Raw genomic sequence first — 17,260 nt, 5'->3', positions numbered from 1 at the left:
GCACAAAGTGGCATGTGCTAAGACCACACAGATGTGTGGAGGAGGGCTTCCACGTGACCTGACGCAGTTGGACAAAGCAGAACGCCAGGCTGGCTGGCTCTGGGAGTGGAGAGGGGAGCCTCTGGGCTGGAACGTCAGAGTGGACAACGTGTACCAGCCCGCTCTGCCCCAAAGCAAGGGTTCGCCTAGGAAGTGTGAGCGGTCCAGCGGGGAAAAGGGAACCCAAGGAGATGGAGGAGGACCTGTGCCTCTAGGTCACTGGCGCAACACAGAACAATTTCTTTAAGTTCCTGCTGGTTAAACCCATCCTGCCGGGGAGGGTGCCAGGAAACTCCCTTCCCAACCCAAGGCCCTGCTGGGGGGCTCCAAGAAGCAGAGTTCCCGGGCTTTGCCCAAGGGGGCCCACACTGGACTGCTCTAAACGGGCTCTATTCCATCGGAGGACTTCAGACCTGGATTTGCATGGGGGACCTGATTATTTACAGGCGGAGAAGAGGGTGCATGAGGCTTTCCTGGTCTCCAGTCCAAATTCCTTCCTTTGGAAGCAGGGAAATGCAGCGTGCAAGTCCTGTACCAGAGAAGCCACCAGTGCACAGGCCGGGCTGAGCCCCTCGCCAGAGACAGGGGCAACAACCCTGGGAATGGCTGACTTTGCTGTTAACTCCAGGCGGCAACATCTTCAGGCCTCCAGCGTGTCCCCGCCAGGAGGAAGCCCCCGCACTAGAGTGAGGGTGCGGGCATCCCCTGGCCAAGGGGCATCAGGGCAGTCTGCTGCCAGGGACAGTGTCAGGAACTGACCTTCTCGGAGCGCGCTCCTCAGGTGGAGATGAGTACGTGCACCCCATGGCTTCTCACTCTCAGCTCCAGGACTTACGGAAAAAGGAGGCCTACAGCTCTCTCCTGGACACCAGCAGGGGTCAGCGGATGGAAAGTTCGGCCCTGTACATCCCTTGTTCTGTGCTGGTGGGGAAAAGGTGCCTGGGCCTGCAGCCTCAAAGTGCTCCTGGACACCCCAAAGTCCTCTCGGAATCTCCCCGAGCTCCTGCCTGCGTCTGCCCCCACGAGCCCGAGAACTCTGCAACATCTGGAGCCCCAGCAGGCAGGACTCAGGACTCCAGACTGAAGCCTCCCATGAGCCCCTGCGCCGGGCACACACCCCTCCTCCTTCTGTATGGACCGAGGGAAGGAGAAAACCTTTCCAACCCCGACTCGGGTCTCCTTGGTAACTGTTTATATCAGAGCCCTTCTCCCCACGCCCTCCCCCTTTCCCATTTAAAAAAAAAAAAGAAAAAAAGGAAGTCATGTCTGCGGAACAAAGCTCTTCTAGACTCTAGAAGGCAGCCTGCAGGTTGCTATGGCAGGGCTGCTCTCCATAAAGGAAGTCACACTGATCCTGCTGCCAGGGCACCACACAATCACATTAAATTAGATCTGGTCCCCGTCTTCCCCCACACAAAAGAACTGCAGGAAAACAGAGCCTAAGACCCTGGGTCCGCGTCAGCAGGGAGCATCCTGTGTGCCGTGAAAGACACACCTTCCCCTCCCATCAGGGCAGTCGGGGAAATGCCTGGCAAGGTGGGCTCCGTTCACGGTGGCGATGTTCTGTCTTGGGGAGCACCCTTCCAAGGTTCCTGAGTGCAAACAGCCCATCTGAAAGCCCAAGGCTTGGCGGGGTGCAGTGGTTCACGCCGGTACAGCACTTTGGGAGGCCACAGTTCAGGAGTTTGAGGCCAGCCTGGGCAACATGGCGAAACAGCCTGTCTCTACCAAAAATTCAAAAATTAGCCAGGTGTAGTGGTGCGCACCTGTGGTCCCAGCTACTTGGGAGGCCGAGGTAGGAGGATCACTTGAGCCTAGGAGGTGAAGGTTGCAGTGAGCCAAGACTGTGCCACTGCACTCCAACCTGGGTGACAGAGTGAGACCCTGTCTCAAAAAAACCAGACAGACAAAACCAGAAAGCCCAAGGCTCCAGTGGTGGAGGTAGCAGCTGTCCCCGGCCTGGAGCAGAGACCACATGGCTCCAGAATGGAGCATGAATGGTTCCAATTAGGGCTCTCCACGCCTAAATTGGGAGCAGGAGTCTTTCTGGGTTCAGGATCAGAAGTCGGCTGCAGTCCACCGCATGGGGAAGATGAGGGAGAGCGGGAAAAGCACTGAGTCACTTGGACCGAGATGAACCAAGATGTGCAGTTCATTTTGTTCCCGTCCCAGGCGACGCTGAGGGAACGTTTCTGGAAACAGCAAATCCGGTTGGATTTTCTGCACAGTGGACTCGATTTCTCCTGAGACTGTCCCCTGCCCTTAGCGACACATGGGGAAGCTACTTTGGACCAGCTCTTTCAGAGCCTAGCGTCTAGTGCCACGTTCTCCAGGCTCCAGGGTCACAGGTGCCCACAGCGAGAAGGGGTGACGGCTAAGACAGCGAGAAGGGGTGACGGCTAAGGCACAGAGGCATGATGGCAGCAGAGTTGGGGGCAGCCTGCTCGTGGCAGGACGGAGAGTGGGCTCCGCTAGGCGGGCCCAGATTTCTTGACCTTCTGAGCCTTGTGGCACGGGGTTAATGGTTTGAAATGCCAGCCTTTGGTGAAAACAGAAAGTAATTTGCTGGAGCTTAGATAGAAGCCAGCAGCTGTCTCTGCGGACAGGGACACTGATGAACGCGTGGGGAGGGCAGCTGCCGGAGACAGCCGGCTGCAGGCAGTGGGAGGCGAAAGCAGGTGTGAGTGGCCACAGGTCAGAGACAAAAGGGGAAGGGAATGACTTCTTACTGAGTGCCTACTGTATGCTGGCTAGCATTCAAGAAGCTTTCTATTTTACTTTATTTAATCCTCACCACCCCGTGCAGTGGGCAAGGGTTTCTATCCACTTTGACAGGGCAGTGAGGCTGGGGGTGAAGCAGTAATTCAACTCCGGGTCTGTGAAAGCTCCAGAGTACAGCGGCCCAGCGCCCGGGGTTCCTGTCTGCTCCCCCAGCAAGGTGCACCTCCCCCCGCTCTACCCCGTCTCCAGTGCGCCCCGGGCATGTTGAGGGAGTGCATCTCACAGCCCTTCCCAAGGATCCTGTGGCCGTGTCCTCAGGATGCTCTAAGGCTCTGGTGGGCTGCTGCTCCCTCGTTCCCCCCAACCACGTCCTCCAACATGTGTTCACATCAGGACTCCGTGAGCAAGTCTGTGAGGCTCAGAAAGCCTGCTGTGCTGTTCCACACACGCAAAAGCCCTGATGCTCTTCTGACGACCTCAGCAGTGACCCTGAGCCAGGGGTGGCCAGGACTACAGCTACTTTTCCAGAGACAGAGAAGAGAAACTGAGGGTTATTCAGTCCATCAGTGACAGAGAGAAAAGGCCACACTCTCAAACAGTAAGATGATCTGCTCTGGCACAAAGTGGCTCTGCTCTTGTGTGCAATCAAAGGGGATGGAAAGGAGGAGTGGGCTGGGGTGGCCATGACAAGAGCCAGGGGTCCGAGGGAGCAGAAGCGTGGTGCAGGAAGCCCCAGGCTGGAATCCCAGCTCTCATGTGCTAACATCAGCCTTGGCCAGGTCACTCACCCTCTCCTCAGATCAGCACTGCCATTTGTAAAATGGGGATAAGAACATTACCTCTGATGGGTGATGAGGGTCCCAGAATTATGTTTTCAAAAGCCCTGGCTTGGAGCCCTTTCTCACATCCATTGACACCTACATTTGCGCTCGGCTCTCCATCTGTGACATGCAGCCCTGGTCAATTTCTGCCGGACTGAGGCCAGCAGCGTCCGAGCCCACCTTCCTGCTTCCAAGTCAGCCCCCTCCACTCCAGCTCCAAATGGCGCTTCATGGGGCCACCGCTCTCCAGACACCGCCCTCCTACACAGGTTTCCCCAACCCCCCTTTAGCGTCATCCACATATATCATTTTTTTAAATTGATTTTTTTAGTTTTTCTAGAGATGGGGTTCGCTCCATTGCCCACGCTGGAGTGCACTGGTGTGACCATAGCTCACTGCAGCCTCCAACTCCTGGGTTCAAGCAATCCTCCCACCTCAGCCTCCCAAAGGGCTGAGATGACAGGTCCACACCACCATGCCCAGCTCATTTTTAAATGTTTTTTTAAGTTTTGTAGAGTCGAGGTCTTGCTATGTTGCCCAAGCTGGCCTTGACCTCCAGGCTTCAAGCGATCCTCTCACCTCAGCCTCCCAAATAGCTGGGATTACAGGTGTAAGCCACCACACCCAGCTAAGATATGTATATCAACACATCACACTGCATACTTTAAACTTACATAATTTTAAATCTATGTCTAAAATTTTTATTTGTCAATTATGTCATTTTAAAGCTGGGAAAAATAAAATTTACAAAGAAAAATGCTGGCCAGGTGCGGCGGCTCATGCCTGTAATCTCAGCACTTTGGAAGGCTGAGGCAGGTGGGTCACCTGAGGTCAGGAGTTCAAGATCAGCCTGGCCAACATGGTGAAACCCCGTCTCTACTAAAAATATAAAAATTAGCCGGGTGTGGTGGCAGGCACCTGTAATCCCAGCTACTCAGGAGGCTGAGGCAGGGGAATTGCTTGAACCCGGGAGGCAGAGGTTGCAGTGAGCCGAGATTGTGCCATTGCACTCCAGCCTGGGGGACATAAGCGAGACTTCATCTCAAAGAGAAAAAAAAGAAAAAAATGCTTAGGCTGGGCGCGGTGCTCATGCCTGTAATCCCAACACTTTGGGAGGCTGAGGTGGGTGGGTCACTTGAGATCAGGAGTTCGAGACCAGCCTGGTCAACATGGTGAAACCCCATCTCTACTCAAAATACAAAAATCAGCTGGGCGTGGTGGCAGGCACCTGTACTCCCAGCTACTCAGGAAGCTGGGGCAGGAGAATCACTTGGACCCGGGAGGCAGAGGTTGCAGTGAGCCAAGACTGCGCCACTGCACTCCAGCCTGGGCCACAGAGTAAGAATCCATCTCAAAAAAAAAAAAAAAAAAAAAGAAACAAAAAGAAAAAAACTTAGATGCTCTTGAAAAATACAAATAATTTTTGTCATTAATACCTCAATAAAGCTGAGGAAAAAATCCATACACCTTGGAAGGTCCCAAGGCCCTCTAAGATGCTCTCCTGTGTCTGCTCCCTCTGTGACCCGACTTCCTTGGTGACCCCAACACCTTTTATGACCTCTGACCCCCCACGACCCAACTCCCTTGGTGACCTGTGCCTGGGCTCCACCAGCACGTGGCTCCCTCAGAGCAGCCGTGTGTGTCCTCGCCTCCCAGCCTCTGCACAAGCAGCTCTCCCCCAGCCTCCTACTTGGCCTCCCAGGCTCCTGTGGGGGCATCTCATCCCTGACACACCCCCAGTGGCGGGTGCCCCTCCTCTGCATTCCCACTACCCCCAGGCCGGTAGAGCATGTGTCCCACCGTGCCATCCACAGCTCCCCCTCCTGCACCCAGACAGGGCCCAGTGAAGTCAGGAGGTCAGACGCCATGCGCTCTGCAAGGCAGTTCCTGACAGCCCGTGTCTGGAGTTTCAAGCACTTGTCAGAGTCACAGAAACCACCCCTGTTGCATCAGGGACCATGAAAGGAAGGAGAGGAGGTGAGGCCCCTTTGGAGGTCAGGTGGCAGCAGAAAACCCAGAGCTGTGCTTGCAGAAGTGGCGGAAATATCCTGACCCATGTCCTGGCCGTTCCCACAGCAGCGGGAGGCAGCGGGCCCCCTGCACCGTCTACTCTCGAGGCCACAGGCTTCCCCTCGTGCTTTCCTCTTTGTCAGTCTCATTTGTGTTTCTCTTTTCAGGCTCGGTGGAGCCAAGGACCTCACTACAGAGAAAGTGACCCTGAACTGGATGTGACAAGACCCCTGGATCCACGTCCCATCTGCCAGCACTCAGGAGATGAAAAATAGACACATGTGATGCTGGCAGCCCTGACCCCCGGCTCTCCCGGGCTTTCTGTCAAGAGCAGGCCCCAAAAGGAAGGTCACTCAGGAAAACGAGATCTTTTGTGGCCTTTTTTTTTTTTTTTTTTTTTTTTTTTTTTTTTAGACGGATTCTCGCTCTGTCGCCCAGGCTGGAGTGCAGTGGCCGGATCTCAGCTCACTGCAAGCTCCGCCTCCCGGGTTCACGCCATTCTCCTGCCTCAGCCTCCCGAGTAGTTGGGACTACAGGCGCCCGCCACCTCGCCTGGCTAGTTTTTTGTAGTTTTTAGTAGAGACAGGGTTTCACTGTGTTCACCAGGATGGTCTCGATCTCCTGACCTCGTGATCCACCCGTCTCGGCCTCCCAAAGTGCTGGGATTACAGGCTTGAGCCACCGCGCCGGCTTTTCAAAAGCAATCTCCAGGGGGACGTCATTAGGAAAATCCAGACTGTGGGAAACGGTGATACAAATGTTTCAAAGAAGAAACGGGATGGAAGAGAAGCTTAGGAATGGAAAGGGATCTGACGTGTCGCTAAGGAGAAACCTCTGGCACAGCAGCCTGTGGCGCTATCATTCCATTTACGTGATGCTTTGGAAAAGGTTAAGCTACAGGGACAGAAATCAGATTGGCAGTTGCCAGAGGCTGATTACCAGGTGGAGGAGAATGATTGCAAAGAGGTAGGACAGGAACGTTTTGGAGTGATGAAATGTTCTAGATCTCGAATGTGACACTTATTATAGAATCACATACATCTGTCAAGACTCACGAAATTGTGCACTTAAAAAGGAAAATTTTGGCCCAGTGCAGTGGCTCATGCCTGTAATCCTAATCCTAGCACTTTGGGAGGCTGAGGCAAGAGGATCGCTTGAACTCAGACGTTCAAGACCAGCCTGGGCAACGTAGTGAGACCTTGTCTCTACTAAAATTAGTAAGAAAAATTAGCCAAGTGTGGTGGCACATGCCTGTAGCCCCAGCTACTCAGGAGGCTGAGATGGGACGATCCCCTTGAGCCTGGGAGGCAGAGGCTGTAGTGAGCCCTGATCACACCCCTGCACTCCAGCCTAGGTGACAGAGCAAGACCCTGTCTCAAAAAAAGGGAGGGAGGGGGACATCTTACTGTATGTAAATTATACCGTAATATACCTGACCTCTCCCAAAAGAAAGATTAATCAACTGCAGGGTATAGGTCTTGTTTAGATCCTGAATTAAACAAACAAAAACTGTTAAAATCAAACATTGATCAGTCAATCAGGGAACTATGAATAAATGTTGTCTGGGTATGTAACTATGCTGAAGAATTACTGTTGACTTGCAAGGTGTGAAGATGGCACTGTGTTATGTTCAGAAAGGAGAATCCTTGAAGTTTACTTTTTTTTTGAGACAGGGTCTCGCTCTGCCGTCCAGGCTGGAGTGCAGTGGCACAATCATGGCTCACTACAGTCTCAACCTCCTGGGCTCAAGTGATCCTCCCACCTCAGCCTTCTGAGTAACTGGAACCACAGGCATAAGCCACCACACTTGGCTAATATTTGTATTTTTTTGTAAAGATGGAGTCTTGCTATGTTGTCCAGGCTGATCTCAAACACTTGGCTTCAAGTGATTCTCCTGCCTCGGCCTCCCAAAGTGCTGGGATTATAGGCGTGAGCTGCCATGCCCCGCGAGTCCTTGAATTTTAGAGGACTGAAATATTTCCTGATGAAATATGACATTTGGGGATTGCATTAAAATCATCCAGGACAGATGCGGTAGAGGGGGCAACGGAAAGAAACAAGACTGGCAAGGAGTGGGTAGTTATGAAAACTGGGGGCTGGAGGCATATGGGGTCCACCCTCCTGTGCCCTACACTCTGGTGTCTGAAATGTTCCATAGAAGGTTTATTTTTCTTCAAAGAACTGTCGCGTTCCAGGAGCAAAGCAAAGGTGCAGGGGGCGCTGCAGAGCTTCTCAGGGCCAGTGGAGGCAACATGAGCACAGCATCAGGGTGAACGCAGCGCACAGGCCTCGTGCAGAACACGGCTGCTGCTCAGCTGCCCCACACCTGGTGGGCATCACCGTGGGTCCAGTATGACCAGATCCTCTGATTTTTTTTTTTTTTTTTTTTAAGGAAGCTATAAGCCTGAGTTTTCATTTGATATTGCCTTTTTTTTTTTTTGTCTCACTCTGTTGCCCAGGCTGGAGTGCAGCAGCATGATCTCAGCTTACCACAACCTCCACCTCCTGGATTCAAGCGAGTATCCTGCCTCAGCCTCCTGAGTAGCTGGGATTACAGGCACGCGCCACCATGCCCAGCTAATTTTTGTATTTTTTGTAGAGACAGGGTTTTGCCATGTTGGCCAGGCTGGTCTCGAACTCCTGGCCTCATGTGATCCACCTGCCTCGGCCTCCCAAACTGCTGGGATTACAGACATGAGCCACCACGCCAGGCCTGACATTGCCACACCTTTAAATATTCTAATTAAAATATATTTTTAAAAAATACTGTGTAAGCCAACCCCAGCCTGGAGGCCACGGGTTTCCCTAGAGTCAGTCACACATACAGATTTAGCCTTGGTTAATTCAACGGCCATTCTCTGAGGAGCTTCCCTCCGACAGGCAGCCCTGCAGTAAGCTAGGGACCCAGACAGAAATGGGACGCTCTCTGCGCCATGGGAGGCAAAAATACAAATTCCATCACCAAGAGGGCATGCCATGCGGTGTTGCTCTACACGGGTGAGCAAAGCTGCTGGGCCCACAGGAGAGAGAGCCCACAGGAGCCCTGGATCCTGCGGGACTTTGGATCCTACCCAGTGAGTGATCTCAGAACTTTGCGAGGCTGAGGCAGGGAGACTGCTTGAGGCCAGGAGGTTAAGACCCAGCCTAGGCAACAGAGCGAGACCCTGTCTTTTAAAAAAAAAAAAATTAGGCCGGGAGCGGTGGCTCACGCCTGTGATCCCAGCACTATGGGACGCCGAGGTGGGCGGATCACGAGGTCAGGAAATCGAGACCATCCTGGCTAACATGGTGAAACCCTATCTCTACTAAAAATACAAAAAATTAGCCGCGTGTGGTGACGGGCACCTGTAGTCCCAGCTACCCGGGAGGCTGAGGCAGGAGAATGGCGTGAACCCGGGAGGCGGAGCTTGCAGTGAGCTGAGATTGTGCCACTGCACTCCAGCCTGAGTGAGACTCTGTCTTAAAAAAAAAAAAAAAAAAAAAATTAGCCAGGCACAGTGGCATGTGCCTGTCCTCCCAGCTATTCAGGAGGTTGAGCATTCCCTAGGGCTCCCTTAGGGCATGAGCTGCCCCAGTGTGAAATGCTCTGTTCAGAGATGCAACCTGAGTAAGTGGGAGGGGACATGAAAGAGTCATTCATCATCATCATTATTATTATTACTGAGATGGGGTCTTGCTGTGTTGCCCAGGCTGGAGTGCAGTGGTGTGACCTCAGCACTCTGCAGCCTTGGCATCCCAGGCTCAGGTGATCCTCCCACCTCAGCCTCCTGAGTAGCTGGGACTACAGGAGTACGCTACCATGCCTGGCTTTTTTTTTTTTTTTTTTTTTTTTTCCTGAGACGGAGTCTCGCCCTGTTGCCCAGGCTGGAGTGCAGTGGCGCGATCTCAGCTCACGGCAAGCTCCGCCTCCCGGGTTCACGCCATTCTCCTGCCTCAGCCTCCCAAGTAGCTGGGATTGTAGGCACCCGCCACCATGCCCGGCTAATTTTTTGTATTTTTTAGTAGAGACGGGGTTTCACCGGGTTAGCCAGGATGGTCTCGATCTGCTGACCTCGTGGCCCACCTACCTCGGCCTCCCAAAGTGCTGGGATTACAGGCATGAGCCACCACGCCTGGCTATGCCTGGCTAATTTTTGTATTTTTTTCATAGAGACAGGGTTTCGTCATGTTGCCGGGCTGATCTTGGAACTCCTGGGCTCAAAGCAATCCACCTGCCTCCGCCTCCTAAAGTGTGGGGATTCCAGGAGTGAGCCATCACACCTGGCAGAAAGAGCCATTTATTATCATTACTACTACTATTATTATGAAAAAGAACTTGTTGCTCATCACCACTCCTCTCTAACAAGTCGTTAATTGCTGTTACAAACAGTCCAAAAGACCTCCCGGGAGGGATAAAACAATGTTCATGGAATAGAAGGCTCAATATTATAGGATGTCAACTCTTCCTATATTAATCTACAGATTCAATCCGATTCCAACAAAAATCCCACCAAGTGTTTTTTTTTTTTTTAATGTGTTTGGCCCGGTACGGTGGCTCACACCTGTAATCCCAGCACTTTGGGAGGCCCAGGTGGACAGATCACTTGGGGTCAGGAGTTTGAGACTAGCCTGGCCAACGTGGTGAAACTCCATCTCTACTAAAAATACAAAAATTAGCCGGGCATCGTGGTGGGTGCTTGTAATCCCAGCAACCTGGGAGGCTGAAGCAAGAGAATTGCTTGAGCCCCGGAGGCTGAGGTTGCAGTGAACTGATTATCACGCCACTGCACTCCAGCCTGGGTGATGGGGCGAGACCCTGTCTCTAAAACAAAATAAATAAATGCCAATTCTAGAAGTCACCAGAAATCATGGTGAAAATTCCTGATACAGCCCTGGACCGCATACTTTCCCCATGCTAAGCCCTATCACTCCCCACAGTTCTGTTGCTATAAATCACCTGTGCTCACTGAAATACAGGTAGCCAGGGACACTGATGTGGGATTTAGGGTAGGAGGTCTAGGCTTGAGGCCTGGCTGTATCAGTTAGGTGACCTTCCTGAGCCTAAGTTTTCTCGTATTTTTTATAGAGACAGGGTCTTGCTATGTTGCCCAGGCTGGTCTCGAACTCCTGGGCTTAAGCAATCCTCCTGCCTTGACCTCCCAAAGAGCTGGGATCACAAGCGTGAACCACTACATCCAACTTCCTGCTTTGTAAAATAACATCTACAGGCTGAATGTCCCTAATCTAAAAGTCTGAAATCTGAAACTTTTTGAGCATCAACATGATCCTCAAAGGGAAGAATCTTTGGAGCATTTCAGATTTTCAGATGAGAAATGCTCAGCTGGTGAGCATAATGCAAACATTCCAAAGTCCAAACTCTGAAACACTTCTGGCCACAAGCACTTCAGATAAGGAATACTCTCCTTATGGGTAATTAACAAACCAACACTATCCTTTTTATTGTTTATTGTAGAGATGGGGTCTCCCTATGTTGCTCAGGCTGGTCTTGAACTCCTGGCTCAAGCGATTTTTGTGCCTCAGCCTCCCAAAGCACTGGGATTACAGGCGTAAGCCACCACGCCAGGCCTATTAACACTATCTTAGGAGACTAACACTATCTTAGGAGGCCTATTAACACTAAATTAGGAGCAGCATGGCAAAGTAGAGAAAACATGGCTTGTGGAGCTTGCCGACTTCATTCAAAAGCCAACTCCGCCGTGACTTAGAAGTTAGGTGACCTTGGGCAAACTCCGTAATCCCTGGCACTTCGGTTTCTTCATCCGCAAATGGGCTGTTAATGACTTCATGGAAGGGCTCTTGTAAGATTAGAGATGATATTAATAAAAAGGTTAAAAATAATAACACACAGCCAGGCACGGTGCCTCATACCTGTAATCCCAACACTTTGGGAGGCTGAGGTAGGCAGACTGCTTGAGCCTGGGAGTTGCAGACCAGCCTGGGCAACATGGTCAGATGCCCATTTGTACAAAAATTACAAAAATTAGCCAAGCGTGGTGGTGCACGCCTGTAGTCCCAGCTGCTTGGGAGGCCAAAGTGGGAGGATCTCTTGAGCCTGGGAGGTGGAGGTTGCAGTGAGCCGAGATCATGCCAGTGTATTCCAGCCTGAACAACAGATTGAGACCCTGCCTCAAAAAAATAAAAATAAATAGTAACAATCAATAACATCTGAGAGCCTACTACGCACCAGGAACTGAACAAAGAGCTCTATGATTGATTAACTCAGTTTTCACAGCCTTATGAGGTAAGTACTATCACTACCTCCAGCTTACAGTTGGGGACACAGACTTGGAAAGATGAAGTCACCTGGCCAATGTCAGATGGCTAATGTGGGAGAGTCAGGACTCAACCTCAGTCACCCAACTTCAGGGTCCACAATTTAGCCATGGTACTAGAAATATTTCTCTTGTACAGTGTACAGGTAAAAGCCCTGGCCACAGCAGGTATCCAGTGTGATTTAATGAGAGAAGAGAAAAGACTCTGGAAACTTCAGACCTCCACACACATAAGGTTAGAAGATCATGATGAGGTGGAAGGAACAGAGTTTCAGCATCCTGGTGAAGAGAAACAGTGAGAATCAACAAAATACAAGTGCTCTGGGACCCCACACCTCCCACAGTCTATGGGTTTTACTTCAAGTTCATCTTATAAGGCCAGGGAGGTGATGTGAGAACAGATGAGCTATGAGAGGAATGTTGCCTCCCTTGGTGGCAGCTCCACAGGCTCCCAGGGCCCACCCATGTCCTCACTCAGGGTGGGGGCGCAGAACTTCCATTTTACAGATAAGGGAACGAGGGCCAGTTCAGGAGCTGGGTCCTGGACCCTGGTCTCTTTATCTTGAGTACTTTTTTTTTTTTTTTTTTTTTTTTTTTTAATCGAAAGTACTATTCCACACCAGGAATGCACCGTGTACCAGCCCTGGACAAGATGGGCTGGATTCCAGCTGATCTGCCCTTCCTATCTCAGGCCCTCTGCTCTAAAGTCCTTTCAGCATCAGGGTGTGGCTCTACCTTTAAGAACCTGCCCAACACCCCTCCTGCAGGACACAGTCCAATCCCCACACCAGAGGGAATTCCTTCTCTCTTAGGGCTGGCAAAGCCTGTCTCTCCAGCCTGGCCCTGCAACCTCCCAGGCATCTGGCCCCGGGCACGTCCCATAACCCCTCTGAGAGCAGAAATGAGGCAACCCAGCTGCCTAACGCACGGCGCTGTTGCAAGGAGGCCCTGATTAGACAATGTAGGATAAAGCAGTTCACAAGGCATTTCTAAAAAGTAAGTTGTGGCCAGGCGCGGTAGCTCACGCCTATAATCCCAGCACTTTGGGAGGCAGAGGCAGGCGGCTCACCTGAGGTTGGCAGTTTGAGACCAGCCTGGCCAACATGGTGAACCCCATCTCTACTAAAAATACAAAAATTAGCCGGGCGTGGTGGCTTGTGCCTGTAGTCCCAGGTACTCGGGAGACTGAGGCACGAGAACCCAGGAGGTGGAGGTTGCAGTGAGCCGAGACTGAGCCACTGCACTCCAGCCTGGGTGACAACAGCAAAAGTCCGTCTCAAAAAAAAAAAAAAGTATGTTGCAACACCCTCATTTTCCAGCTTCCTTAACGTAAATGCCAGCTCTGTGGTCCTTATCGTGCCCGTCATAGTGCCTGGCATAAAATACAATCAATGCAAACACTACACAGCTCCTATCCCTCAGGGACAGTGCTAGGTGAGTTTACAAACTCTTCCTCATTTAAGACAAAAGCCCCACGAGACTGGGACTACTGCCTCCATTTGGCAGATGAGGAAACCGAGGCAGAATGAGGGTAAGGTCTTGCCCAGGCTTCACCCACCACTAGAGTGTAAGCTTGATGAAGACAGCATTCATGTATTTTCTTCACAGCTGCGGCCACACGCCTTAAGATAGTGTCTGGGACACGCAGGTAGGACCTTAGGAAGTATTTGCTCAGTAAGTCAATGATGGAGATAAGATTGAACTCAGTTTTTTTATTGCTGTTGTTTGTTTTTTTGAGATGGACTCTGTCTCCTAGGCTGGAGTGCAGTGGTGCATTCTTTGCTCACTGCAACCTCTGCCTCCTGGGTTCAAGCGATTCTCCTGCCTCAGCTTCCCTAGTAGCTGGAATTACAGGTGTGCACCACCACGCCCAGCTAGTTTTTGTATTTTTGGTAGAGATGGGGTTTCGCCATGTTGGCCAGGCTGGTCTCGAACTCCTGACCTCAGGTGATTTCTCCCACCTCGGCCTCCCAATGTGCTGGAATTACAGACGTGAGCCACTGAGCCTGGCCCTGAACCCAGTTTTTAAAGATGTAAAACTAATTCCCTGTCCATGGTATAAGAATTGTGTTGCGTGAATATTTGCTTTACTGTGTGAAGGCTGTAAGTATTCTGGCGGGAAGGGCTGACACCCAGCTTGGAATAGGGAATTGGGATTTGATGTGAGCTGCATGCTTCACCATGCCCAGCCTTGGAGAATGACTTTTCCATGTGGCTTGTTCCTCCCAAGACAGTCACAGCCTTGGACTGGAGCTGACATGACAGACGGACCCCACTGGTGTCAGCACCAGCCCGGGATGGTCCTGGGGTGCAAGCTAAGGCTGCAGCTGGGACTGGGTCCCCTGCAGGCAGACAGAATGAAAGGGGTTCTGGTCTGAGAATGGCTCCCAATCCTGCGCCTGAAGACCTGCCCCTTGCCAAATCCAGGGAGTCCCTGAATGCAGCAGGCCCGTGCCCCTGGAGTTCCCTCAGCCCAGACCTGACCTGGCAGGACCCCACTCAAACCTGGCCGCGGGCCTCTGCAGTCTGAGATTGGTGTTAAACACAGCCAAGCGTAACCACAGGAAGTGATTGTGGCTGCAGGACCCTAAAGTCTGGAGAATGACTTTTCTGTGTGGCTTATGGAAATCAATCTTGGAGACACAGGGATGCAGTCACTTAGGCAGACCTTCGGTATCATTTTTTCCTATCGACATACCATCTGTACTATTATTTCCTTAACGTTTTTCTTTTAACGAATCCATCTTTTTCACTTATTCTTAAAAGGAAGCTTCATGAAAAGTTTAAAAGAGCAACAAAATAAGGCCTGTCCAGAGATTTTGTGCTCATTAGCACACAGCGTTCCAGGTGGCTATAGCCTTAAAAGACTTTAAAATGTCAATTCTAGGTTGGGTACTGTGGCTCATGCCTGTAATCCCAACACTTTGGGAGACCGAGGTGTGCGGATCGCTTGAGTCCAGGAGTTCGAGACCAGCCTGGGCAACACGGTGAATCCCTGTCTCTATAAAAAAAAATATAAAACTTGACTGGGCGTGGCGGCTCACACCTGTAATCCCAGTTACTCAGGCAGCTGAGGCAAGAGAATCACTTGAACCCGGGGAGGCAGAGGTTGCAGTGAGCTGAGATCACACCACTGAACTCCAGACTGGATGACAGAACAAGACTCCGCCTCAAAAAATAAAAAATAAAAAAAAATTAGCTGGGCACAGTGATGCACACCTTTAGTCCCTGCTACTTGGGGGGCTGAGGTGGGAAGATTGCCTGAGCCTGGGAGGTGGAGACTGCAGTGAACCTTGATCATGCCACTGCCATTGCACTGGGCAATACAGTGAGACCATGTCTCCAAATAAATAAATAAAAGGGAAAAAAGGGTTCCAGCTCTAGTGCTGCTATTGCTGGCTCATGACCTTGGCAGGCCCGTTAACACCCTTGAGCCCGAGGTTCTTAATCTGAAAACTGGTGTCATTTTCGGAATGCTTCCTCTGAAGGTCAAATAAACAGCAGATAGAAAAGGGCCTTATATAAACCCCACATAGGAGATGATTAAGGGAGAGCTGAAGCACAATCTAGCAAGAAGGCAAAACCCAAGAGTCGCCCCAAAATGCTACAAGGAACCTTGCTTCTTTCAGCCTGAGGCCCGTGGGCAGGACACTGCTCGGAGTGGTGACAGAAGAGGGACAGAGAGAGGAGGCTGAGAGGTGGCACTTACAATGTCTGAATTTTGGTGAACTCAGGGACTTCTTCTTTTTTCTTTCTAAAGAGGAACCAGTAGGTTAGGAGGCCCACGATGACTGAAAACAGAATCACGTCCGTCATGCTGAAAAGAGATACTTCTTCGGCCACCGCCTCGGACACGGTGGAGCTGGTGTCCACGTGGGAGTCCCCCATGTTGATCATGAAACTGTTAGGAGACAGAAACAGCAGACGTCAGCACCGGGGAGCAGGATGCCCCTGAGGCTGGCTGGGGTGCCCTCCTGAATGCTGGGCCTCATGCCCCTGGGGCTGCAGAAAATGGTCACTGCACTGGGTAGGAGGAGCGGCTCACCAAGCCAGGTTCCTGCCAAGACAGCCACAGCCTTGGACTGAGGCTGACACAACAGACGGCCCCCAGTGGTGTCAGCACCAGCCCAGCGTGGTCCTGGGGTGCAAGCTAAGGCTGCCGCTGGGACTGAGTCCCCGGTAGACAGACAGAATGATAGCCACTGACTCAGTGTGCTGGAACTTCCTCCAATCCCACAAGGACACTGCACGGTGGCAGGAGGGAGTCCACGCGAGACAGGACCACTTTGCAGCAAACCCTTTCCCCAACTGTGTGGCTGGCTGGGGTTGTCCTAAATCCTGCGTGCTCCAAAAGTCTCCAGGCCTGGCCCTTGAGTGGTTCCTGATATTCACGAGCCTTGGACTATCCTGCCTGGCAAGAGTGTCTCTGTGTTCCTAAGACCTTGGGCTATGAAGACAGTTCCTGTTAACAATGAGATGTCTGGTGAATGCCCGCTTTCCTATGCCTGGGTGTCTTTTTTTGTTTGTCTTTTTTAAGAGACAGAGTCTTGCTCTGTTACCCAGGCTGGAGTGCAGTGGTGCAACCACAGCTCACTGTAGCCTCAAACTCCTGGGCTCAAGTGATCCTCTCAGCCTTCCAAGTAGAACTTCTATGATTACTGGGGTGCGCCACCGCATTCATTTTTAATTTTTTTTCCTACTGACAGGGGCTTGCTATATCTCAAACTCCTGGGCTCAAGTGGTTCCCCTGGTTTGGCCTCCCAAAGCACTGGGATTACAGGCATGAGGCCCTGTGCCTGGGGTTTCGAATCGCGCTGTATCGGTCCGATGTCTGTGGGTACTGGAGATGGAATAAGTAAGCCTTCGGACCCAGACGCTCCACGCCTACACAACTGACCCACCAATAATAACCCCGGAAACCTTGGCTTGGGTGACCTTCCGTAGGTGTCAGTTCTTCACAGGTGCTCTCACACATTGTTGCTGGGAGAATTAAGTGTGACCAGCAATGATGGAAACTCGTGTGTGACCACCTGGACACTCACGCCTGGCCTCTCCTGGACTCTGCCTTATGTGCCCTTGACCTTTCCTGATTTTAATTTGCATCATTTTGCTGTAATAAACTGTCATCGTAGGCAAAAAGCTTTCCTGAGTTCCGTGAGTCCTGGTGAATCACTGAATCAGAGGCAGTCTTGGGGAACCCCCATGTCACCAGCCTAGTTCCCTCGAAAGATGCTCAACTGGTCCTTCCACCACTGACACCTGATAGGCAGATCTGACATGAGTCAACAAAGGTCCAAGTGAGAGTCCCTGAAACAGCAGCTTCGGCTGCTTACCGAGGAGGCTGGGTTCAGCCCTGAAGTTCACATCATTCCATTTTGCAATCACGGAGATGACCGA

At 51.6% G+C, this 17,260-nt stretch overlaps 1 protein-coding gene across 2 annotated transcripts in view; it reads right to left on the bottom strand.

The window, feature by feature from the left end:
• The window catches only part of LOC126950349 (NADPH--cytochrome P450 reductase), a 72,555-nt gene that overhangs the window by 18,969 nt on the left and 36,326 nt on the right, over nt 1–17,260 (bottom strand). For both annotated transcript variants that reach the window (XM_050783687.1, XM_050783688.1), the window contains one exon: nt 15,573–15,764. In XM_050783687.1, coding sequence (XP_050639644.1) covers nt 15,573–15,760 — 188 coding nt within the window. In that variant the 5' untranslated portion in view covers nt 15,761–15,764. The remainder of the gene's footprint in view (nt 1–15,572; nt 15,765–17,260) is intronic.

The sequence above is a fragment of the Macaca thibetana genome, chromosome 3, assembly GCF_024542745.1.
Source record: "Macaca thibetana thibetana isolate TM-01 chromosome 3, ASM2454274v1, whole genome shotgun sequence".
NCBI lineage: Eukaryota > Metazoa > Chordata > Mammalia > Primates > Cercopithecidae > Macaca > Macaca thibetana.
Note: the sequence above shows the minus strand (reverse complement) of the source record. Positions and strands in the feature narration are given on the sequence as shown.